At 49.3% G+C, this 23,565-nt stretch overlaps 11 protein-coding genes across 11 annotated transcripts; 4 read left to right on the top strand and 7 right to left on the bottom strand.

The window, feature by feature from the left end:
• Nucleotides 1-239: 239 nt before the first annotated feature.
• FSUBG_7700 (ARG81-like transcription factor) lies at nucleotides 240-2,079 on the bottom strand (the record flags this gene model as incomplete). Its single annotated transcript, XM_036686032.1, has 3 exons — nucleotides 240-284; nucleotides 548-1,129; nucleotides 1,177-2,079. The coding sequence occupies 3 exons, from the start codon at nucleotides 2,077-2,079 to the stop codon at nucleotides 240-242; spliced, it is 1,530 nt and encodes a 509-aa protein (XP_036536751.1).
• An 885-nt stretch (nucleotides 2,080-2,964) lies between these two features.
• Nucleotides 2,965-3,978, bottom strand: FSUBG_7699 (gibberellin 20-oxidase; the record flags this gene model as incomplete). The annotated part of the gene is made up of 1 exon (XM_036686029.1): nucleotides 2,965-3,978. The coding sequence occupies one exon, from the start codon at nucleotides 3,976-3,978 to the stop codon at nucleotides 2,965-2,967; it is 1,014 nt and encodes a 337-aa protein (XP_036536750.1).
• A 1,961-nt stretch (nucleotides 3,979-5,939) lies between these two features.
• On the top strand, nucleotides 5,940-7,449 carry FSUBG_7698 (glycosyl hydrolase family 18; the record flags this gene model as incomplete). The annotated part of the gene is made up of 6 exons (XM_036686028.1): nucleotides 5,940-6,133; nucleotides 6,185-6,269; nucleotides 6,327-6,472; nucleotides 6,524-6,743; nucleotides 6,792-7,220; nucleotides 7,270-7,449. 6 exons carry the CDS (start codon nucleotides 5,940-5,942, stop codon nucleotides 7,447-7,449), a joined length of 1,254 nt encoding a protein of 417 aa, XP_036536749.1.
• Nucleotides 7,450-7,763: 314 nt separating this feature from the next.
• FSUBG_7697 (biotin ligase) lies at nucleotides 7,764-8,574 on the bottom strand (the record flags this gene model as incomplete). Its single annotated transcript, XM_036686027.1, has 2 exons — nucleotides 7,764-7,864; nucleotides 7,923-8,574. 2 exons carry the CDS (start codon nucleotides 8,572-8,574, stop codon nucleotides 7,764-7,766), a joined length of 753 nt encoding a protein of 250 aa, XP_036536748.1.
• A 393-nt stretch (nucleotides 8,575-8,967) lies between these two features.
• Nucleotides 8,968-10,248, bottom strand: FSUBG_7696 (uncharacterized protein; the record flags this gene model as incomplete). Its single annotated transcript, XM_036686026.1, has 1 exon — nucleotides 8,968-10,248. One exon carries the CDS (start codon nucleotides 10,246-10,248, stop codon nucleotides 8,968-8,970), a length of 1,281 nt encoding a protein of 426 aa, XP_036536747.1.
• A 699-nt stretch (nucleotides 10,249-10,947) lies between these two features.
• On the top strand, nucleotides 10,948-11,838 carry FSUBG_7695 (uncharacterized protein; the record flags this gene model as incomplete). Its single annotated transcript, XM_036686025.1, has 2 exons — nucleotides 10,948-10,998; nucleotides 11,044-11,838. The coding sequence occupies 2 exons, from the start codon at nucleotides 10,948-10,950 to the stop codon at nucleotides 11,836-11,838; spliced, it is 846 nt and encodes a 281-aa protein (XP_036536746.1).
• A 70-nt stretch (nucleotides 11,839-11,908) lies between these two features.
• Nucleotides 11,909-13,393, bottom strand: FSUBG_7694 (uncharacterized protein; the record flags this gene model as incomplete). The annotated part of the gene is made up of 1 exon (XM_036686024.1): nucleotides 11,909-13,393. The coding sequence occupies one exon, from the start codon at nucleotides 13,391-13,393 to the stop codon at nucleotides 11,909-11,911; it is 1,485 nt and encodes a 494-aa protein (XP_036536745.1).
• Nucleotides 13,394-13,795: 402 nt separating this feature from the next.
• FSUBG_7693 (uncharacterized protein) lies at nucleotides 13,796-14,365 on the bottom strand (the record flags this gene model as incomplete). The annotated part of the gene is made up of 1 exon (XM_036686023.1): nucleotides 13,796-14,365. The coding sequence occupies one exon, from the start codon at nucleotides 14,363-14,365 to the stop codon at nucleotides 13,796-13,798; it is 570 nt and encodes a 189-aa protein (XP_036536744.1).
• A 1,203-nt stretch (nucleotides 14,366-15,568) lies between these two features.
• Nucleotides 15,569-17,912, top strand: FSUBG_7692 (uncharacterized protein; the record flags this gene model as incomplete). The annotated part of the gene is made up of 2 exons (XM_036686022.1): nucleotides 15,569-17,054; nucleotides 17,113-17,912. 2 exons carry the CDS (start codon nucleotides 15,569-15,571, stop codon nucleotides 17,910-17,912), a joined length of 2,286 nt encoding a protein of 761 aa, XP_036536743.1.
• Nucleotides 17,913-18,794: 882 nt separating this feature from the next.
• Nucleotides 18,795-21,008, top strand: FSUBG_7691 (high affinity methionine permease; the record flags this gene model as incomplete). The annotated part of the gene is made up of 9 exons (XM_036686021.1): nucleotides 18,795-19,077; nucleotides 19,134-19,373; nucleotides 19,424-19,519; nucleotides 19,569-19,644; nucleotides 19,689-19,969; nucleotides 20,026-20,200; nucleotides 20,254-20,390; nucleotides 20,445-20,697; nucleotides 20,759-21,008. 9 exons carry the CDS (start codon nucleotides 18,795-18,797, stop codon nucleotides 21,006-21,008), a joined length of 1,791 nt encoding a protein of 596 aa, XP_036536742.1.
• Nucleotides 21,009-21,391: 383 nt separating this feature from the next.
• On the bottom strand, nucleotides 21,392-22,289 carry FSUBG_7690 (uncharacterized protein; the record flags this gene model as incomplete). The annotated part of the gene is made up of 2 exons (XM_036686020.1): nucleotides 21,392-21,539; nucleotides 21,967-22,289. 2 exons carry the CDS (start codon nucleotides 22,287-22,289, stop codon nucleotides 21,392-21,394), a joined length of 471 nt encoding a protein of 156 aa, XP_036536741.1.
• Nucleotides 22,290-23,565: the final 1,276 nt, after the last annotated feature.

Below are 23,565 nucleotides of genomic sequence, written 5' to 3'. Positions count from 1 at the left end.
ATGAGGTCTAGCTACCCAGTTTGACCGACATTGGCGGCGACAATGTACACCACGCACAAGTGCCGCCCAAGGGCTGGGAGAAACAGACAAAGCCAAACATTAGCCTCGATCAATACATTGACACAACTTGCATAACTTCGTAATCATCATTCAGTGACTAAGACACCAACGGCCACCGACGTAAATCCCTACAAACCTCCATCCACGTACACACATCCCCAGACGGCATCCCCTCCGCCTCATCCCTCCTCCTCCAAACCTCCACCAACACCTCCTTCGACGCCCTATAACTCTCAAACCCACTCCTCCCAAACCCCTTATCCAACCACTCCTCTATATCCCTCCTTTGTCTCGCCCTCGCCTCCGCTCCCGCTATAAAAGCAGGCCACGCCGTCCCCGGCCCAAGCAGATTATTCCTCTCCAACGCTTCATCAAACGCATGCAACGACTCGACAACATCATTGACACTATCTTGTAGAACCAAGGGATTCACGTTGCGAATGCGTCGGTAGAAGAATATCACCAGCGCGGAGGCGAGGGCGCGTACCATGTGCATATGCGGCGTTCCGCCTGGGGTGCTGGGACTGGCGCTCATGGTGCTCTCATTGTGGCGTGAGCGGAAGAGACAGACTGCGTTTTCGAGGTATGAAGCGCGCGGCTGTAACGCCATGAGCGCTTCAGCGTCGGACTTTTTAGACGCGGATAGACGATCCATTACGTTGGCGAGACGTGTTATTTGGGATACCAAGCTGAGCCACGTCTCTGGAACGCCGTAAATCTGCATATACATATTCTCATGATCCTGCGACGCATCTGCGAGGTGAATATCTTTGATATCGCGTTTCGTCTTCTGACCGTGCAGTTTTCGCGGTTCGAGATGCAGGAAATTGTCGAGAGTCATGTCGGGATTGATGGAGCGAGAGGTTGTCGTGCGGAAGGGGGTTTCGATGGCGTGGTTCTCGTCGAGGTATACGTTTAGACTCTCGGAGACGATGCGCATCCAGGCGTAGATGTTGTGGAGGAGACGGGCGCGGCGGGATATGCTTGGTTTGGTGAGGCCGCGCCAGCTTATGAGGCGTTCCATTTCTGTGAGACACCACCGCGTGTCTGTTTCGTTGCCGGAGAGGAGCTACGGCGGTTAGTTTATCTAGTAGTGTATGGTGATAGGGAACGTACTGCTGTTGCCAATACGGCACTTATACCCATCAGTTGTTCCTTGTACTTTGCTTTATTCGGTCCAGGCTGCGATTCCTTTTCGAGACTGACTTTGAGGTGTTGTTTCGCAGCTTCGTATGTCCGACTTGAGAGTGATTTCCAATGATCGCCCGGTCGAGCTAGATTCGGGAAAGTTATGGGGTTGAGAGAGAGGTGGAATGACGAAACAGCTATCAGGGCGTAAAACGTAGCCAGATTCGCACGCTTGATCTGATCTCTGTCCACATCCAACATGGTCAACTCGCTCAGCGTCATTATAGCAGATGGATAGTGAAGAGTCTTCCAAGCTGACTTTTCGTTGATGGGAAGAGAACCCATCTGGCTGATGACGTCTTCGTTGAAGTGTTTCAGAAGAAGAGGTGCATCCATCATGAGATCAAGCTGCGGCCACGCAACGTCATCGCTCGCTGCTTCAAAGGGCATCATATCCAAAGACTCTGTGAAGCCCATATTGGATTCATTAGGCCAGTTAAAGTTGATGGGCAAAGTGTCCAAGTTGTCGTAGGGGAGTTGAGGTGGATTGTCGAGAACGCTGACGTCCCAGGTGAATAAATCGCCCCAGTGCAGAAAATCGAGAGAGGTTGTTGAGAAGTCATTAGAGGTAGCTTGATCATTTTCGATGGTTTCTGAAAAGTCCTGGGTTTGGTTCTCGGAAAGAGTGTCGAGATCCATATCGTTGAATGAGACATGGTCTGAGGGTGTCGTGACGGATTGGCTAGTTTCGAACTTGAAGACCTGAAAAGGACCAACTTCGCAGATACTCGCAGCGTCATCTTTAACATCCAACCCTTTTGACTCTTCATCAATCTGATTCAAAGCAGCCGTCACCGTCGACGGAACGTTGGTAACAAGAGCATTGCTCATAAGCTCCCTGTCCTCCTCTACAAAATCAGCCTAGGCCAATCAATAACACAATTCACTTACCAGTAAACAAATGTCTCCTAGAATACTGCTCCGCCCCAACATCAGCAATTTGCGTAGGCTGCCTATCATAGACCTCCCTCCCCGTCGAAATCAACCATCTCAGCGCCGGCGTGAAACCCTCACAGGTCAATCCCGCCTGTTTACAGCGATTACACCTCGGCAGAGACTGATCACACTTGAGATGACGTTTCCGACATGTCTTGCACCCGCCGAAAGAGTGCGTTCGTCTGGATTTGGTGTTGGACATACTAATTCGTTCGACTCGATACTAATTCATTTGAAGATGGGGGAGTGAGGGTCTGTCTTAAGAGGAAGGGGATCGGGATTGCTTGCTTTTTTGGGAGGGGGCTTATCGGCGAGTGCGATGGGGATTGGCGAATTAGAACTCGGGGAGAGAATTGGAGATGTTTGATAGGTTGGTCTGGGGAGCTAGAGTGTTCTAGTGTGAGGCTTGAAGCTTCGAGATTGCTTCTCCTCGTGATGGGCGATAGTGGCATTTTTGGTGGAGATTTGGGCAAGACAAGACAAAGGGCGTCAGTCGGTTGTAAGATGTGGATACCCAGACATAAGTTGGGTCAATCCCTTATCTGAGAATGTCATAAAGTACCCCAAGTATCGAACAATTATGAGTATGAAATGATGGAGGTTAACAGAGACGAGGTAAAGTTCTAGAGAGCAAAACTGTCAGCATGTGAGAGCCAAAGACAACAAAGCCGAGTTTCGATCAGTGGACACAATCATGCAGACGACCGATATTGAGAGAATACTGTAGTAAATAAATTCCGCTATGCTATAACTATCACAATCTGGTCATCCATCTCCTATCTAGACCTTTGCCTCAGCAGAAAACAACTTCTCAATTCGGCGGTTATTCCACTCCCAAGCAGTAACATCCTCATACTTACAAGGAACGCCCTCCTCAATAAACTCCTTGAGCGGAAACAGAGAAGCACTTCGGTTAGGCTTCGCAAAGTAGGCGATAGAGTATCTCTCAGGAATGACCTGCTCGCCATCTCCAGCCTTGATAGAAGGAGGATATGTAACGCGATGGCACGCAGCTTTGAAAGTATCATTCGTCAAGCGCTGCAGGGAATCACCAATGTTGAGGATGATGTCGGTGGGAGAAGCTGACTCAACGTTGTTGAACGTTCCGAGGTTCTCTTGGTCCTCGACCTGAAGACCGCCGACAGAGTCTTGGAACAGCATGGTGATGGTTCCGAAATCAGTGTGCTCTGCGATGCGGGTTGCTGTACCGTCTGCGAGTTCTGAAGCCGGAATGGCAGGGTAATGCAGGATTCGAAACTCATTCTCCGCACGGTTATGAAGCGCCTTCAAGTGGTCAGGAGAAACACCAAGAGCAATAGCAAGCGCCTCAAGAAGCTGCATCTCCGTCTTGAACGCCATCTCATAAAACCCCTCCATGAAACTTCGGAACCCAGGCAACTCCTCCTCCGGAACCCAAAGATTATCAACAAGCTCATCAGTCGCCGATCCAAAATCCACAGTCTCCTTGATATCGCGAGTCTGCAGCGGTCCAAGCCCCTTCTCGTAACCGCTAATGTTGGCGACGTTTTCCTGGCCGACGAAGGAATACCCGCGGTTGGGGTTGGCTTGGGGAGGGTGCTTGGCGAGCATTTTTGTCTCGAGGGGGAGGTTGAAGAAGCGCTTTGTCTGGGTGAAGAGTTCGTGGATGGCGGTGGAGGGGATGGGGTGGTTGATTAGTTTGACGCCGCCGCGCTTTTTGAGGAGGCGGAGGAGGGAGTCGCAGAAGTCTTGCTTCTGAGAAGGGTTGCCGAAGAAGAGGGACATGTCGAGGGTGTCTGCGTTGAGAGCGGCCATTTTGGAGGTTGTTGTAGAAGTTTGGGGAGAAGTGTAAGTGAAGTCAGAGGCTGTGATGATTGTGATTGTGAGTGATGAAGTCTATTTGATGCTGAGATCATGACAGTTTATATACACAAATCTTTCGGAAACTGTTACTCGTTTCCCCAGACTTACATCTTCCTTTTCAGTCATCATGATCCAACTCCTAGTCTACGTCTTCAATTCCAGAAACATGTCAGTTTCCCAAAGAGTATAACGAACAGCTATCTGTCAATGCCGGGCTAAGCCGTCAGCATAACAGCCCGGAAGTGCTGAAACAGCATCAAGAAAGATAGTGATCCCGACAGTGAGACTAGACCATCTCCAGATGGAGAGTTGGAGTGACGGCTATCGTCGCTGGAGTAGAGATAAGAATGAATCGTCTTCCCCACAAGCGAGCTGATTGTTAGTGCGTGGGGAAGAATTGAGGGATGCGCAATAGGCAGGAGATCCCGAGGTGACCGAAATGGCTGACTCGTTGGTTTGCTTACCCTAAACCATTTTAGAGTGCATCGAACTTGGATAAATGTATGGCAAACCGTTCGAAAGGTTTTGAGACCGTTTTTAAAAATAATGATCGATATAAGGAAGAAGGCTCAAGCCCATAAAGTAATATCTTATCATCCATCATAGACGCAGCCGTTAAAGTCAGCCCAAATGTTTCAACTACCTTACCTAGACCACCGACCATGGTGTCCAGCCCTCTCACCAGCGGGCTCAGCGCTCGCCTGGCTTTGACGTTTCACCACCTCGCATTGGCCCTCCAATCATCCCACCCCGTGATCTGATCGACAGTGTCTATTCTTGGCAGTGGGATTTCAACGGTGGGATGCCGGATCGTGCCGACAAAAAGGGATGAAGAGTCAATGCCCAACGGACGGGGTTCATGCGCCGGCAATTCCGGGATAATTTGATCCGGAGGCACACTCGCATGACAAAACAGGAGGTCGCGCAAGGAACAGAATTAATCGCCTTTTTTGTCTGATCTTGTCATCTCAATTGTTATATCGACGGGGACAATGTTGCGCAGCCGTGAAATTCTCCGAATGTCGTCCTTACGCGGGTGATACGCGACTGTCGACGCGTCGGGCACCCTGAGAGACATCCTTTCGTCGTCACACGTCTTGGACTCTGGAAATTGAGAAAACAAGTTCGGTTCCGTTCATCGTCCGTACATGACCCAATCCCAAGCCCGTTTCGTGTTCGCGATACCCTCCAGAATACATGCCGAGCGGTTAAAACAGAAGTCTCCTCAGTGAAGATCCCCGGCCCTTTGGAACGGTAGTTAACCCACTGCAACCACAACCCGGCAAAACCGGACCTTTTTGAATCATCTGTACCCAAAGAATTACCTTCACTGTGAAATGAGATGAAGTCTATCACCCATAAAGTTCCCGTATCTTGAATTACATACGCGTCAAACGGCACGGCGCAGTAGCATTTCAGTGGCAACGCTTCAGATCTGTCCTCTCTCTCGGTAATGGAAGCGACAGTCAATGACGTAGCATCCTGTCAGCCAACGCGTCCGTCTCCTAAACATGAGACAGCCTCAGCAAAAAGCACGAACCGTAGCTCGGCAGATGCGGAAATGACAGGGAGCCTTTGCTTTCTAGAAGCGGGGAGTCAAAGAGAATAAACTTTGCACTAGCTAGCGCTTCGATTCAGGGGATTTTAACTGCCGCTGCGACGGGCGCGGGCGCTGGACATTGAGGCTTAATGCTCTGTTCTGCAGGTACAGTACCTACATTGCGTTTCTGTTATTGCGATGCGCCGAAATTGCTCAGAAAGCTTATTAGAGTAGCATTGTAATGCAACGTTAATAACGACAAACATATATATAACCCGCTGCTTACCCCCCCTCGATCAATTAGCCGATCCATCACTCTCACTCATTTTCATTTCTTACGCTCTTTTTTCTCATTCTCGGTTTAAAAATAACAATGCCGTCCCTCAAAGCCATCTCGGCCTCGCTTGTAGGCCTGCTGAGCCTTGGTAGCGCCAGCGTCATTCCCCCCATTAACAGTGAGGGGTATTTGGTTGCCTCGACCTACTTTGCGGGGTTCCACGCCAATAGGGGATTTCCTGTCTCGGCTATGCCTTGGGACAAGTACACTGATGTGAAATATGCTTTTGCGTATTTTTTTTTTTTTTTTTTTTTGGGATGACGAGGACTAATAGGATGTAGTGAGACTAATCCTGATGGATCACTCAATGTTTCTGCATCACAGCCTGAGAACATTCCTTGCTTTGTCAAGGATGCTAAGAAGCACGTATGTGATCAAACGTCAGGACATTTACAATATTGGTTTGGCTAACAATGTTTATAGAACGTCAAGCCTCTCATCTCAATTGGTGGTTGGGCCGGAAGCCGACATATCTCCTCCAACATCGGCTCTGCCAAGAACCGCACTATTTTCGTCAAGAACGTCATTAACTTTGTTGAGAAGTATGGCTTCGAAGGCTTCGACATTGAGTAAGTTCATGATCTCCTAAATAGAACGATAAACGTGACTGATGAATTCAGCTGGGAGTATCCCAACCGCCAGGGTCTCGGATGTAACGCTATCAACGAGAACGACACCGCCAACCTCCTCGAGTTCTTCAAGGAGATTCGCAAGGACCCCAAGGGTCAAAACTACTACATCACTGCCGCTGGATCTGTCTTCCCCTGGAACGACAAGACTGGTGTCGCCTCCAAGGATGTCAGTGGCTTTGCTGATGTCCTCAACTACATCATGCTCATGGTATGCCACTTTCCCCTGCTCAATCTTATCTATAACTAACACGCCCAGAACTACGACTACTACGGCGCCTGGTCCGCCGTCGCCGGCCCCAACGCCCCTCTCTACCGCAAGTGCGATCCCCGTAACGACCAAGGCGCTGCCGAGAACTCCGTTACCCAGTGGACCGCCGCCGGCATGCCCGCCTCGCAGCTCGTCCTCGGCGCTCCCAACTACGGCCACGGCTTCAAGGTCAACAGCACCTCCGCCTTTGGCAAGAGCAAGAATCACAAGCTCCAGCTGTACCCCGCACAGAACTCTACCGATCGCTTCCAGGGAAGCAGCTGGGACAACGATCCTCTCATCGATGCTTGCGGTAACCCCAACCCTCCTGGAGGCACTTATCCTTTCTGGAGCTTGATCAAGGAGGCTCACTTCCTCGACACCAAGGGCAACCCTGCCTCTGGAATTGCTTCTGCTTGGGACAACTGCAGTCAGACAGTAAGTCATTTTGCACTGAAACCACGTGGATATGGACTAATTTGAATAGCCTGTTCTTTATGATGCCAAGCGTGAGATCTATGTTAGCTACGACAACGCTGCTTCTTTCTACGACAAGGGCAAGTTTGTTCTCAAGTACAAGCTTGCTGGATTCGGTACCTATGAGGCTGGTGGCGACTACAACAACATCCTCATCGACTCTATCCGATCTGCTGTTGGTCTGCAGTAAGCTGCAGATGCAATGAGCCTTGCGCTTGAACCTGGTGTGGACTTTAGACTGATGGATTGGCTTTGCTGGTCTTGTTAACACATGCTTAGAGAATCTCCTAGCTTAATGAAACCTTTCACTTCTTATAAACCAATATTTGTGAATATGAAAATTTCAATAGCTATGAAGTGCTAGAGTAATACAAACTATCAGTCAAGGTGTAGGTTGTAAGCTTTTAAAGAGAAGAAAATCTGTTATGTTCGCTATGGCCTCTGCCGTTCCCCATGGTCGTTTATTCAACGAAGTCCGAGATCGCTGCATAATATACACTCGAATCAAGAGCGCTTGTGAGAGCCCGCATGAACAGTAGCCTCAACAAAGTCATGCCCAATATCAAATCTGATACCCTCAGGGTTCTGAATCTCCGCTCCTTCGTCTGTGAAACAGTTAGCAGGTCTCACAAGCCAAAGCGAATTAGCCAGGTCAATACTTACACCACGTATCATCAGCCTCGGGGTGAGGTCCAACAAGTCCAACCGAGCCCTTCCCATACGGTGTAATCGAAGCAGCAACATCGCCATTCGCCGAATACCTCCCAACGATCTTCCCCGGCTTACTCGCATCCATGCCCCTGATCACAACCCCATCCTGGAAATACAACCATCTCTTTTTCTCCGTAGTTCCAGACTCAAAAGTCCAATCAACGTTGATGACCGTATCTTCCTCGCCCTTGACCTGCGCTCTTCGCCGCTCAATCTCTTGCTCCGTATCAACGCCCTTGGGAAGAAGATTATACCCATTGACCGGCCCAGCCAGATAAGCACCAAGACAAAAACCAAGGTAATGACCTCCAGATTTGACAAACTCCTGAATAGCCTTCTCGTATTTCTTTGTTGAGCGGTATGCTTTTTTCCAGTTTGGTCCTCCGCCATGGGCGTACACTGTTGCACCTTTGAGAGCTTCAATCACGTCGATTGGTTCATTTGGACCAGCGAAGACGACTTCGAAGTTGGATGGGGAGGAGACGAGGAGGTCGCGCACGCCTTCGGGACAGCCTTCTGATGAAGCTGGGCCGCGGTATACGACTGCTTTGGGGCGAGCTTGTGCGCCCAGGGTGGCTGATACTCCGTAGGAGATGATTGCCATTGCGATCGAGAGTGGGCTTCTGAAATGCATGGTGCTTAAGTTGGGCGATTGTTGTGCTTGTGACTTGGAGTTGATAGTGTTGATCTGAGTCCTGAAGTCTTATCAATGGTCCCGGTTGGCATATTTATAACCAATCTGCCTCTGATCAGCATTCCAGACGAGTTGCCTCCCGCATCTCGGCACAGACACGGCACGACATGGCGTACATCTCATCAAATCGCTTCTCAAAGTGCGTACAGATCCTTAATATAAGCAACTCCCAGCCACATTGACAAGCAACAGCCATGATTCACTAGCGCTTCCATGTCAGCGTCTGATTAGGCAGCGCGTACAAACACTCCCCACTTGGTGACATGCTCTAACCCATTCAATGGAGCGCCAAAAATGCGTGCATCAAGATTCGGAACTTTCCCTTGAGCTCTTTGGGCGAAACACCAGCAATGCTCCGTCATTAGCTGAGGGTCCTATCTCAGGCCATCGATCCCTTTGTAGCCCAACAGCTCGCAACACCATGTCGTTTTCCAGAAAATCCGCTAATTGGCCACTGTCCCATATAATCTCCCTCCTGCTCTGCGCTCTTAGCATAAAGATAATCCTGTGTCGCACATTTTCGTCCGTGCAGTACACGTAGAGTTGGAATAAAGCTGCTGTGAGGTCGATTTTGAGACCGAAGCGTGGTCGGGATGGATTACACCATAGTTTCTCCAGTTGATCGAGCAGAATGTTGCACTCGGCAGGATCAAGATGAGCTTCAGCGTCTTCGTCGACGGAGGATTCTTCTTCAATGAGAAGTTCCCATAGCTTATGCTGTATCCTTAAATTCAAAACCTTTTCGCTGTCAATGGGCTCTTTTCCAGCTGATAACTTCTTGACCAAAACTTCGAACTGGCATTGCCAGGTTTGTACGTTTTCTCGTAATATCGACCACTGCATATTACACTCTGACTCTTCGTTCTCCCATTCCTGATCAAGATCCCAGGAAATATGATTCACCATGTCGTCAAACCTATTCATGACATCTTCTGCTTCATCAAGATCTCTGAATTCTCCCTCGATTCGCTTTTGGTCCTTTGCTGCAGGCATCAAGAGATGCGTCACGTCGGGAAAAACACGCTCGGGTGAGAAGATGGCGACTTGGGAGGCGATTGCATGGAATATTGAGGCTAGTTCTTGGAAATCGCGGTTGGGAAGATATGTTCTTGGGACGTAGTTTGTGAGGATTCTAGTTCCGGACTCGAGATGTCGAATTGCTTCGCCAAAGTCCCCACGGAGACTTTCAAGAATGACGAATAATATGCAACACGTCAGGACTGTTGACATGTCCGGCGGTGAATCTTGGTTGCTTGTAAGTCTCGATATAGCCTCGTTATAATGCTTTAAAACGAATCGATCAAGCGACGCCGTCGATGATTCGTTCCGTGCTGAATACTGCCAATGCGTCGCCCCCAAAGCCAGCACCGCATGTCGAACGCATTCGCTACTCTGACTCGGAACGAGAATATTCCTATTCCAGAACTCCCTGTTCAGATATGGCGTGATCTCCAGCTGGTTGATGATATCAGAGAAGAAATAAACATAGTAATTCGACTCAAGCGTATCGCCCGGTAGCAGAGGTCGTGGCGGCGTCACCTTGGCAGCTAGAATCGGCAGAGCTCTGTTCTGCGTCTTTGTCATGGCGACCTTTGATTGGGGCGTATATCCATCGCAGACATAACCTCCATCCCTGCATCTCTTACAGGTGGGTTTCTCCTCATCGCATTTCTTGTGTCGCTTCTTACTTCATCTTGGATCAGTACCTAGGTCAAAGAGAGAAGAATGCGAGTGTATGCGGGACTTACCACGTGAGACAGCCTGTACGAGTCTTGCGTGAAAACGCTCTCACACGCTGAGCACGTATAGACCGATCCATTTGGTAATAAGAAAGCCACGTATGTAGGGCTGTCCCGATGAGCCGTGGTCCTGGCCCAGATAAGAATGAGACGCAATGAGTGAGGATGTTTTGCGCGCGCGCGATGCTTCGTCAGTGGTTCCATGCCAAGGCCCCGCTACTAAAGTTCCGGCCCTAGAGGTGCCTGCGCGTATAGGCCAGCCAATTGCGTCTATTCCCTTCAGCCTCACAGGGAAAAAAGCGTCGAGGGAATGTCTTTAGGCAGCACAATTCGGCCGATTGCTTACGGAGACGTAGGGCTTTGGGAAATCTCCGACAATCCTTCGGCTGCGCAAGATTGACCGATGAGCCACGTTTTATTTGTCATGATGCGCCCTTTTAAGCTTGTTTACTCATCGTCTCGGCAGTTGACTCACGTATAAGCCTACGCAGCATCAGCCTGAATTTCCGAAAACAAATATCCTCTGAAACGCGACACCATTAGAATGATTCCTTTGGGTGTACTGGGCTATGCTGTCCAAGGGATTATCTACGCAGTGCGTATCATGACACCGTTACGAGGATAAGGCTGACCTGGATAGGGGCTCTACGGATATCAAGACTATTACCCATTGCTTACTTCGCTGCGACACGTCCGCTCACTCAAACCCTCAACCTCTGAAGACGGAACGACAGGAATCCTAGGTCGAACGAATAACACATCGTTTTGGTCGACGATATATCCTATCAAAGGCTTGGGAACATGGCTTGTTGGCGCGGCTGCAGAATCCGCTCTGGAGTTCTACCTAAAAAAGTCTCTTCCGTCCTTCCTCGTGAAATGCATCACAACGATCATCCTCGCACCTCTGAAATTCCTCTGGATTCGATCGGTCATGTCCGATTATCCTATATCTCTCAACTCAAACATCAGACTCCTCCGTTGCGTCACAACTAAGCAGTGGTTTCACTTCATCGGTACCCTGTTAGCTTGCGACATTGTCGATGAGATACCAGAGCTTGTCTGCAAGCTTGGCCTACTCTTGCTGTTGTCAAACGGTGCCGATGTAGTTGAAGAGTGGGCGAAGGAGAATACCACGATGATTGGAATCATAACCATCGGTATGTTCTTCGCCCTGCAGATCATAGACGCGGTTATCAGTGTTCCAAAGACTGTGGCGGGCGTCGAGGCTGCTCCTGATATACACGAGGCAGGGGAAGGCAGGAGTACACGTGAACTATTGGTGGATATCAAGACATCGTTGCAAAGCATGAACCTTTCATTGTGGTTCCGATTCGCGGTCTATCATTGCATCACATTTGTCATGGCTCGTATTGCATCTGCCGCTGGGGCATTGGGCAATATGGAAGTCAACATTAGTTGGAAGGACCCTTTATAGACTCAGATGCACAAAAGGTGCATCTTTTTCTCTCTTGGTCTACTTGGTCATGCTTCATCCATTTCCTGAGTCAAGAGACTGTACATTTACCGCCTCCCTTCTTCACCTCCTCCATCAACAACTTAAACTCCAAGCTATCCTCCCTATTCTCAAGACGCTCAAGGTTCACCTCATGATCAGGAAAGATAGATCCATACTTCTCATCCAACCACCCATACGGCCAAATACAAAGCCCTTCTTCCTCCTTCACTCTCCTCCTCCAGTTCTTAATCTTGTCATCCTCATCATCCGGCGGCACGTAAACCTCATCACCATAGTAATCCCCTTCGTCTTCCGTAATAGGCCGTTCCTTAGTCGGCACACAGACAACTTCCGCAGGTGCTTTCAGAGCCTGACGTACAGCTTTCCACAAATCAGCCCACCTTGGTGCTTCGTCGCCATTGGGATCAGAAGAAAATGCCACGCATTCCGTGATGTAGAGTCTAGACAACGTGCCGTTAGTCGCTTTGAGGTAATCTGTCAGCACGGATGTGACCGCTATGCCATCAACGTGCAAGGAGCGAAGGGCCGGCATGCAGCCAGGAGGTATGTACAACGAGCCGTCACCACCTAGAAACCCATCGTCGTGAGTTTTGAGTTTGAAGTACTCCACCGCGTTTGCATGAGCTAGAACATTAGTCGGCAGTTCGTTGAAGAAAGCGTGAAAGCCGGGTAATGTGTTAGCCTGCCAACCAGCGCCGTTATTACCACCGTACGTATTGAGCGTCAACTTCTTCAACCGGCCCAGAAACTCAGACCATTCCTTTTTCTGCCAGAACGTCGTCTTTCGTGGGAGAAAGTTCAAGATGGTAAACTCATCGACTGGCGAAAGCGTGGCGATATCACTGTACATATCCCGCAAAGCCGCGCGCCATGAATATCTACGTTCCTTTCGCTCGACGTCTTCCCAAGTTTCAGGCTCGCAGCAGAAGTAAATGTAGTTCCTGGCGATATCGTTGTTGTCCCAGTCCGCGTCGAGTTCAAAGTCCTTTTCGCCATTGGTGTAGATCGTCAGGCCCTTGCAACGCGGTAGGCCCTTGGATCGGATGAGATCCTGCACGATTGATGTGTCTGCTTCTTTTCGGGCCCAGACTGATGCGGGAGGGTTTTCCCAGTACCAGCCTCTGTCGGGATCACCGTTACTGTCGTTTTCCTCCTCATCCTCTTCTTCACTGTCTTGCCCTTCCTCATTATCTGACATATCCACATGGGAAGACTCATCCTCACTCTCTTCTTCCTCTTCTTCATCCGCCGTCTCAGTCAACTTCTCCGGGTAGAAAGTAACATTTAGTCTCAATTCCAGAATATTCACTCCATATTTATCGACTATGGTAGGCAAGATGTGATCCTCTACAAGCGGACAATCGACTCGTAAGACCTTGAAGAGACATGGCGCCATCGCGGTCCGAAGACCGGAATTGGCCAGACTGAGGTTCTTTCGATCATCTGGCTCAAGATAATCCGAAATGCTGAACAGTACTTCAGGTGGTAGGTTCTCGAGAAAGTGACTAGGCATTGTCGCAGTGAAATGACTTTGTGTGATCAGAGGCCGACACTAAGAGATATTTTAACCTCGGTATTATGAGGTGAAGCTGTCAAGACGAATTGGGGATGGCCACTTTATAGGGTCTTGCTGGTAAGAAGGGTGACCTGAAATGGTGGAAGGCTATGCCTGTAGTGGTCTAGAGTCAGCTTCTGGTGCCTGGGCTTTACTGGGCCTAGCGTTTACAGAATTCTTGGCAGCAGGCAGGTGCGGGGTTGAATACAGCACCAACGCCCTGTAGCCTGACTGCTGCTGAGAAGAATGATCTTTGCTCCTCCGACGAACTGCAGTCAATTTACAGGGCAAGCATCCTGAGTTTTGATCTCGCGAGAAGTACGCTCATTTCCTAGACAGCTGATAACTAGATTAATTGTATCAGACTCCCTCCTCTACCAAGACACCACTTTCATCCTTCTCCGTTCCATCAACAGGCCCCAAAAACATGATATCATGCAATATCTGTTTCCAAACGCCATCCTCTTTCCGCCACCAATACTGAACCTTGACCAAAATCCCCCTTCCTTTATTATCCTCCGTCCACATATTAACCCTCAGCCCCTCCCACTTCTCAACCTCTGCCTTGTCGCGAACCTCCTCCAAAGACGCAAACCCAGCGGGAGCCAATTCCATGACCGTTGCGAAATCTTCCTTTTCGCTTGGGAGGAGTGGTCGCATGTTGTAAAAGTTTTTCACGGAAGCTGGATCCATTTCACTTATGTCCCATCCCGCTTCGTGGTAGATTCTCTGGAGGACTTGGCCTGATTCGCGCAGGTAGCGGAGGATGGTGTCTCGGTCTTTTGCAGCGTAGGCTGGGTCTGTGCGACATATCTGACGGCATTCTGGTGAGAAAAAGAGGGCTTTGGCGTCGATGGACTTTGTTTCACGGTATTCGCGATATAATTTGAAGAGTTCCTCCTCAAGAGGCGAATATTTAGGAGAGGCCATTTTGATGTTTCCGAGATGCGGTGAATAATTCTTTTGGAACTGGACTTTTAATAATAAGCTCAAATATCGTTCTAGATATCGTTGTACGTGGTGATGATTATTCAATTAGCCATTCTTTCAGCTTCTATTGAAGCCCGCTTATGGTTCCCTTAACGTTGGGAAGGCAAAGAGAAATATCCTGGATATTGGAGTCAGTTTTTGACGACAAGTCATTAAAGAGGTCATAAGGCTGCACGGCTCTCTGGGGTCATGCGCCATGCATTCGCCTGAAACATCCCAGTTCTGCTATCAGCAGCACTGATCTAGATCCCAGCGTTAGATCAGGCTTGTGCGACATTGTTACTGCTGCAATAACCGAGCATCCTTGTCTCACCGCCTGAAGTCATGGTCAAGGGGTAACACAGATCACACTCCAGAGACCAATAGAGTTGTTTATATGCTTCAAGTTGTGGAGAAAGTCGTTGTTTTCTCTTGACAGTGTCGCAGTCACTTTAATGGCCTTTATTGGCACTCGTCGATGTCGCGGTCTCTTTTCCCGATAAGAGGCTATCTTGGCCTCTGAACAATGCGACTCATGACTCTCCGGATACGTACTCTAGCACATTGGCAGATTGGGTAACACGAATGACAGCTTGTCTTGAAGCACCCATGTATGGACTCCACTGCACTGCATATAGCCGGAGACTGTGCCTGATGGCAAGGTGTTTAGATCTTCAGATTTGACACATGATATCACCAAACATGCCACGATACTGCTGAGGACATCTTCAACAGCATAGAAATACTTATTTCATAAGCTTACCTATAACCTCTGTGTCTTTGGGATTCTCTTACAGTCCTGCCTCTGACATCAAAATGCCTGAGAGAAGAGATAACAAGATGCATGCACTTCTGCAAGCCACTTCATGTTTGCCCAGAAATGTTTTACTGTCATTGGCCAACTCTTGGAAACTGTGTAACACAACAAACCACTAGACACAGTTTTATGACGGCTCAACCTGAGAAAGTGTTTGTATATGCACTGATGCGGAAACAGACATTTTCAGACAGACACTGGTTATTTATCTTGCTCATCCTCTCTTTATTTCTTTTCCCCTCTTCATCGTTCTTACTATCTTCAACATCAACATACTACCAAACCCTTCGTTTTTCGGATACCCTACTGTCACACCTCTAAGTCTTCCTTCTACACACACAGTCATCATGGATAGCGATATTGCTTCCCAGACTGAATCTTGCTTCAGCCTGCTGGCCACTGTCAAGCTCATCGCGGAGAACGCAACAAAATGCCACGCGGAACTCTTGCAGTACCAGGTCCTACGACTGAAAGACGAGCATTTAGATCTCGACAACCGTATCAGAGACTTGGCTGCTGAGATGCTCAAGCTTCAAGCGGATAGTAAAGATATTACTAGCCATGCCAATTATGCTAAAGAGATGGGAGAAAAGAAGAAAAGGGTCGTCCGTGACATCGCTAGGAAAGCGCGGAAGGATCCTATTAGGCTGGCTGATGTCAAGCCATACATCAACAAGTTTATGGCAGAGACTGGCGAGGCTATGGGGGTTTTGCTTGTGTATCACGACGAGCAAAGGGCACAATCTACGGAAAACCTGCCCCCTACTCCAGCTACCGAGGCGGGCGGTGATAACGACAACGATACGTCACTCAATCCAGAAAATTCATCCCCTTCCTCTCCTTGCCCTACCCTTCGGAGCCCTCCCACTAGCAAACGGACTCCTCCCGACGCAGAAGGCCACCCATCTCCCAAGCGTCGTGCACATCGTCGTGAGATTACGACCGCAGAAATAGATAGGTTCCCCTGTCAGAAGCTCACTGAGACGCCATCTGGAAGTGGCGAGTGGTATGTCTTCAAATGTGAAGAGCACACTTTGCGCCTCGATGGCCTTGCGCGACCAGCGCAGGCCGCCGCTAGGCATGCCAAAAAGCATGGAGTCCCACCTACCCGCGCATCGGCCATTGAAATCTTTGGCATCAAGATCGTTGGCTGTGACGCTGCAATTGCAAAGGCACACAACGATCAGGTCGTTTTGCAGGTGAAGCGAAAGGCCGGGCTTCAAGTCAACAGAGACGCCGACGACAAGACTTATCGTCCTCGACATGACCAAGGCACTGACGCCGAGATGGCATCGCTTCTTGGTGATATCAACCCCTCGCATCCGAGGCACATTCCTGTCCGACAAGTAGCAGCCACCAGAAAGCGCACCATCCTCACGCGAGAGCTGGACGGCACTGAGAAGCCCGCTGAGATTACCGCCAAGACGATATACTGGATCGAGTGGCCAGATGATGGCATCTGCTACCCAGCCTACGTTCTTCCCTGGGAATCCCTCCCGCGATTTCGGAGCAAGTACCTCGTGCCAGTTGACCGTGGACTGTTGGAGTCGGTAGATGAGTTGCCAGCCTGCTACGACAAAGGCCATGGTTTTGCTGGTGTTTGGGCAGAGGGATACAAAGACGGTCAACATAAGATGAACAAGAGGGTATACCCCGTCATCTTTTTTACGCTTGGCAAGAGGTTTCCGTGGGAATGTGAGACTGCTTGGGCTGCAGAAGAGGACTTTCGTGTCTATGACGGTGATAAGGAAGAACCTCAGTTCAAGGCGTTGGTTGATCATTGGCTAGCGAGAAAGAATCGCCAGACTCCGGATGATGAATTCATCAGAATGAGTAAGTTGAAGACCTTATGTGTCTTTCTGGGTCTGGGTTACTGACGATGATGTGACAGAGTTGATGTCGCCGCCAAGCCATCAGGGATCATTGACCAGCTTGAGCAGCGTTCGGGAATCAAGTCTGGAAATGTCACCTGAGAACGGAAACATCGATGACGAACTCCGAAATTCTTTTGCGGAGTTGACCGAATGCTTGGTCAGTGATCGAGAGCCAAGGCGAGCAGAGTCACCCGACAGCGATGACGACCGGGACGATATCGGAGATGCTTTGGTTCGCGGCGCCATGGAATCTGCATCGAGACATACCAGCGCTTATCTGTCTCAGCACATGCCATACCGCCAGGGAACCGAGACGCATCGTCCCTGTCGCAGCGTGTCCATGCCACCAGATGAAAGCACTCCTGCTGGCCGAATCTACCCTGATGAAGATGAGGACTCGGATATCTACGGTGATGATAATGTTGGTCCGTTCCCCAGTAGCAGTCCCAGCGAGGAATTCCACACCCCATCCAGCAGGCACGATTTCGAAGAGCCCCCCTCGAAGTCTCAGGAATTCTCCGGTCCCATCAATGAAAGGACGATAATTCCCCCTTCAGAGGACGAAGAGTCTCTAGGGGAGACTGTCAGCCAGTACCAGATGGACTATCCCTCCTTGGAAGGCGCTTCGCTTCAGAGAGTCGAGACCATTGAGTGTGAGGGGGGCATTATACAATTCGATGAGGCTTCCACCTCGAGAAGGGTTAGTTCCTCTGAACAGCGGTTGAGGGAAGCCATGGCTAGTGCTGCTCATCAGACGAATGCTGCCTGGCGTAACACTTTTCGCGAGCACTCTGAGGAGGTCGACGAGTTGTTGTAGACGAGTTGCACGTGTCGGTGTATCTGATTCGCTTGTTGTCAGGATCATCCTTCTGTCTACGTTATTACCCTTCTCTGCCTCTATTTTAATCCTTCTGAGTCCATTCCGGGTGCTTTCGTATCCCATAACTGCCCTCGCATCTGGCTTACCTTTGGGTCTCGTCCGCCGCCTAGTCATAATAAGCAAGGTTTTTAACGGCTTCCTCCACCAATATATTCTACGATCTGATCATCAGATGTTAGGTCATAGCGTCAATCGAAGCATTTGTTATCCCCTCTCATGGTTCTTTTAAAACGCTTTTTTTCCTTCATCACTTATGAGGCTTGATACGACGACACAGCATGGCATGACTGAAAGCCGGATCAGGCCCGTAATACAGTCAGCCTAGACTAACATTATGCTTATTTTAAAGACCCTGCAGTGATCAATTTAGCCAAAGGTAAAATGCAAGCTGCGGGCGCTGATGCAGACGAACTTTGGCTACCGTCTTAACAACTTCCTCTTAAAGACTTAGACCATATTCCTACAGCTTATCATTTGACTGAAACCTCCGAATCAACGTTACAATCACCTTCTTAGTGTCTTGGCCTTCCAAAAGGTCCTTCGTTGATGCTCTTGCTCCCTGTCAGCGTAACACTCAATTTGGCGTCAACGCCTTGGCCTATGGCGTGCTCTCACCAGTCTGGAAGGTCATTAGCGTCACGCAATCGATAGCCAATCTGCATGGAACCGGGGGGCAAAGGGATCGACATGCTCGTATCTTGAAATATCCCGATGGCTACTAACAAGACGAATTGTTTAAAGATGTGAGGTTGCACTGGCCTGCTGGTGTTACTTTGAAGTATCCCCCATCTTGAGAATTATCCCCATTGTTGTTCTGCCATGGGATTCTCTTTATCCAAGTGGCGTCCTCAGCCAAAGGCTCAACCAGCTGTTGTTGATGCCGATCAGAACTACACGTCTGATAGTTCTGATCCTGCGCTTCTTCGCGACGGGAACCTTGCTTTTACGCGTGTGCAGGGCGGAAATGACGCGAAGGCTTCATATCAGGAGGCCATTGGCGCGCCCGTCGAGACAAACTCACCTTTGGGCTACCATGTTGGATGGTTGACGATCATTTTCTTGAATGTCAACCAGATGATTGGCACTGGTATCTTTTCTACGCGTATGTACCATCATCATGTCTTTTGTTTGGTAATCAGCATGCTGACCCTGCTTTAGCCGGAAGCATCCTCAACGCCACGGGATCAATAGGACTCGCTCTTATCTACTGGTTCATCGGCTTCATCATGGCTATTGCCGGGTTCTGCGTATATCTTGAGTTTGCCAGTTATTTCCCAAGTCGATCCGGAGCCGAAGTTGTCTACCTCGAACAAGCATACCCTCGACCGAAGCATTTCTTTCCAATTGCGTATGCAGTGCAATCGGTTGCCTTGTCGTTCAGCAGCAGCAATGCGATTGGTTCGTTGCCGGTATTGTTCTGGGTTGACAGTTACTAACTGGCTGTATAGTGCTGTCTCGATATCTCTGGAGAATCGCTGGAAAGACGCCTAGTGATTGGGAAATGAAGGGCGTGGCCATCGCTGCGTACACGCTGGCTGTGATTTGTGAGTATCCCAAGGACCTGATAACATGAGTCGACTCATACAGATTTAGGCGTGATCGCTCACAACAAATACTCCCTTTGGGCTGTCAATGTCTTGGGCGTCTTCAAAATTATCACCCTCATCTTGTCAGTTCAGCACCTCCTCAATCTTCTCACTCTAACTTTCGCAGCATATCGATCACTGGCTTCGTGGTTCTCGGCGGCAACGTTTCTCGAATCCCAGATCCAAACGCCAATTTCCGTAACGCTTTCGAGGGCACAACCAACAACGGCAACGACCTTTCAACAGCCTTAGTCAACATCGTCTTCTCATACACTGGCTACGCCAACGCCTTCAACGTAGTCAACGAAGTGAAGAGACCGATCCCTACGATCAAGAAGTACGGTTTCATCTCTGTCCTTCTCGTTGCTGTTTTATACATGCTGTGCAACGTCGCGTATTTCTCTGCTGGTAAGCTTCAAAGTGCCATGAGGTACACGGCCCAATGTACTAAAGCGAGTATCTAGTCCCGAAGAAAGAGTTTGCAGAGTCAAACGAGATCGCTGCATCAGTCTTCTTCACCAGTGTCTTTGGCACAAGTGGTGCTGTGACAGCGTTGAATGTTCTTGTGCTGCTCAGTGCGTACGGCAACCTTCTTGCAACATTGATTGGCGCTTCGCGATTGATTCGTGAGATCGGACGGTCTGTTACCATGTTCCCATATCTTGTTTTCGGTTGCTGATTTCATGCTGCAGCCAAGGAGTCTTGCCTTTCACTACCTTTTGGGTATCAACAAAGCCCTTCGGAACACCCATCGGACCCTATCTCCTGAAGTGGGCCATGACGTTCATCATGATCGTAGCTCCGCCTGCTGGTGATGCATTCCAATTTGGTAAGCTTTTCGTATCGCAAGCTTCTTGCCTTCGTCCTACTGACTGTGACCCAGTCGTTAGTCTCAAGACATACCCCGAAGGCCTCTTCTTCTTGGCCATGAGCATTGGCCTCTACATCGTCCGGCGTCACAACAAGCGCGTTGGAAGAGGACCTCCAGAGTTCAAGGCATGGGATGTCGCAGCAATATTCTTCATACTGATTCAGATCTTCATCATTGTCATGCCATGGTATCCTCCAAAGGGCGGCCCGTACGCTGGTGATGTGAGCTTTTGGTACGCAACTTACTGCGTAGTCGGCATCGCAATGTAAGTTTTCCTGCCTGACTACACTCGATTGGACTTGAAGTTGATCACATAAATTTTGCAGCATGATTCTTTGTGGTGTCTACTACGTGTTCTGGATCTACATCATCCCTCGATGGAAGGGTTATGCAATTCGGCCGGAAGTTCTCGAAGTTGACACAAATGGTGCCAACACGCATCGTTTAGTTAGGGTTCCTCTTGTCGAGATTGAGAAATGGGATGCAGAGCATGATGAGGCTGGAAATTTGAGGCAGCGTCATGTTGGTAGTGGACCAGTGCAGACAGGCGACGTACTTGATCACAAGGGGATTTGATGTGTGAGACAGGGTTGGCTTGCCTAGGGGAAGGATCCTCTCTGCATAATGATAACATAGGCGGTGTTAAAATTGGAGTACCCACAAACGTCTGGCTTCTTTGCTTTTCATCGTGCGGTGTCGACGAAACATGGAATATATAAGATGTTGGATACCTGCGCATTCTGACCAACCAGTGGAAGTACCAGGCAAAAATAGCCATCCGCAGCCTTTTACCTTTGGCCCGTTCAAAAGGCTATCTCTAGATATTCTTCGCATCCGTACTTCAACTATCCGTGGAATTATGCGTCATGCGATCCCCTGTGACCACTTTGATTCACATTGACGATAGCCATAACAGTCCGGTGCCCGGGCGAAACAGTCCCCAGCTACTGCACAACCCATCACTGGAAATTAATATCTCCAGCGAAAGCTTCCACAATCTGGACGACCATGGCATCATGATAACAAGCAACGCCCTCGTATTGAACTGCGCCAGCAGGAGACAAGAGTATCCTCAAAGGATAGGCAAATTTGGCGAGACGAGATGAACTGGTGAAATATCCAGTAGTAATTCAAATATTCAAAGGAAGAAAAGCCGATGGGTAGAGCGAGAGGTTGCAGAGACAGCACCCTCAAAGGGATGACAGGGTCACAGGGGAGAGAAGAGGCTGTTAAGGCAGAAATCTCAAAGGGCAGGCGAAGCCAATGAAAGCGCAAGCAAAGGAGAGAAACCTGGCGATGACTGGAATTTCGCGAGGTGGGACGCAAGGTTGTCAATCGACGTAGGTAAGGTGGTGACAGCGAGTCGACGGAAGGTCAAATAGCTTCAAGGTATGGCAAGGAGACGCTGAAGGAAGGTCAAAGTCGAAGCCGGTAGACGGATTGGGTACGACACGGGCACTGGTCACTGAAAGTACCCTCAGCTGTAGCTTTCAGCGACTGTTGAAAGTGGTAGGGCGAATATGGTGAAACTAACCGAAGTCTGAAGTCAAATGGCGTGCATGCAGGCAGTGTCACCACACGCATCGCTGGCCGGAAGTCGTGGCGGATGGAACAGAATGGGAACGTCGGAGAGGGAAGTCCAAAACAGACGTCCAAGGCGGGGATGACGAGAGGAGACGGCCAATCAGCCCGAGGCGGCGGCGGCGGGAGGGGAGGAGGAGGAGAGGGGCGGAAGACGAGCTTGGGCCTCAAGCTCTGCCTTGGTCGCCGCCCTCCTGGAAGCGCCCCTCTCTCTGGGGCAAAGAACACCTCCAGGAGGGCAAGCAAGTCGTCGAGTCGGGGCATCGTTGGATGCATTGCGGCGGCGGTTGCGGCGGCGATGCAGTTGGTGATGATGCTTAAAGACAAGTCAGAATGTGGATGGAAAGGTTGAGCAGATTGGAAGATGAGAAGATGAGATTTTATCCGGTAGGAGCTTTCTATTTAGAAAGGATGAAGGTGTAGATCACTGAGGGAGGAACACAGCGATGTTGTCTGTTGAGGAAGGCACGCGTGCTGGGGAAGGTGCCAATTGACGGGACCATCTCTTGGTGAGGACGACACGATCACTCAAGAGGATAGGATTTGGCATTATTCGTTGCAAATTGGCAGAATAGAGATGCAGAGCCCAGACCAAATTTCTCAAGCTGGCCAGAGACAAACCAATTTGCCATGTCTTTCGTCTCGCCTGGTAGCCTGTTCCCAAAGAGCAAGAGAACTCCAGATTTTGACCTAAGCCACGGAAAAGATGTATTAACTAAACTCTACTGGTTTTATGCTAAATTATCCTAAGTTTGCCTAAATTTACCTAAATCCTTTCATACTTTAGGATAAAAGGCCTAATTTTCCTCCCCTTATCCATCTACAGCCTTCCATGATTCACTTCACTCCATTGGCTTGCATAATCACCCAACGTCACCCCATGCTCCAGAGGCCTCAAAGGAGACGTGATAATTCTAGATTCGTCTCGGCAGTATTTTGATCTGCTCGTGGCGAAGCTCACCTTGGACTATTGTATAGAGGTACGAACATGCTATCGGCTGAGATGCACCCACGCCAAGGTGTAGATCCATAGTGTGTTCATATTTCTTGCTGAAGAGTTGTCATTTGACGATGATTCGAAGCCTAATGTCATTCCTGAGGTTAAAGCCCGGTCGTATCACGATTGGTAGGTGGTTCAAACCCTTCCAAGTTAATCCCTCTACTAACCATCCCATGGACATTGACGAGACCCAGGGCTGTTCTAAGATGCCCAATATCTTCCAATTTAACTTCAATAGTTACGTTTTATGTTCAATCTTGCTGCTGATGTAAGCGTATCTGCCATGGGGGTCCAAACGAGCAGAGGGTTGAGGTCAAGATGCTGACTCAGTTGGGCAATCTGACCATGGTTTGGTGTGACGAAGGGCGCGGGTAACAGGAAGATGCAGTGTTGACACGAGTATAGCGCTCCGCTTATTCACCTAACTACTTGTTTACTGCGGAGAAATATTCTGCAATAATTTATCCTCCCTATGATAACTCTTTATCTGTTTCCTACCCATCATCGCTAATAGCAGACTATCTGTGGCGACTCAAGATCTTGAAGAATAAA

This window comes from Fusarium subglutinans, assembly GCF_013396075.1.
Source record: "Fusarium subglutinans strain NRRL 66333 chromosome Unknown NRRL66333_c0000100, whole genome shotgun sequence".
Classification (NCBI taxonomy): Eukaryota; Fungi; Ascomycota; class Sordariomycetes; order Hypocreales; family Nectriaceae; genus Fusarium; species Fusarium subglutinans.
This window is presented reverse-complemented; position numbering and strand designations above follow the sequence as displayed.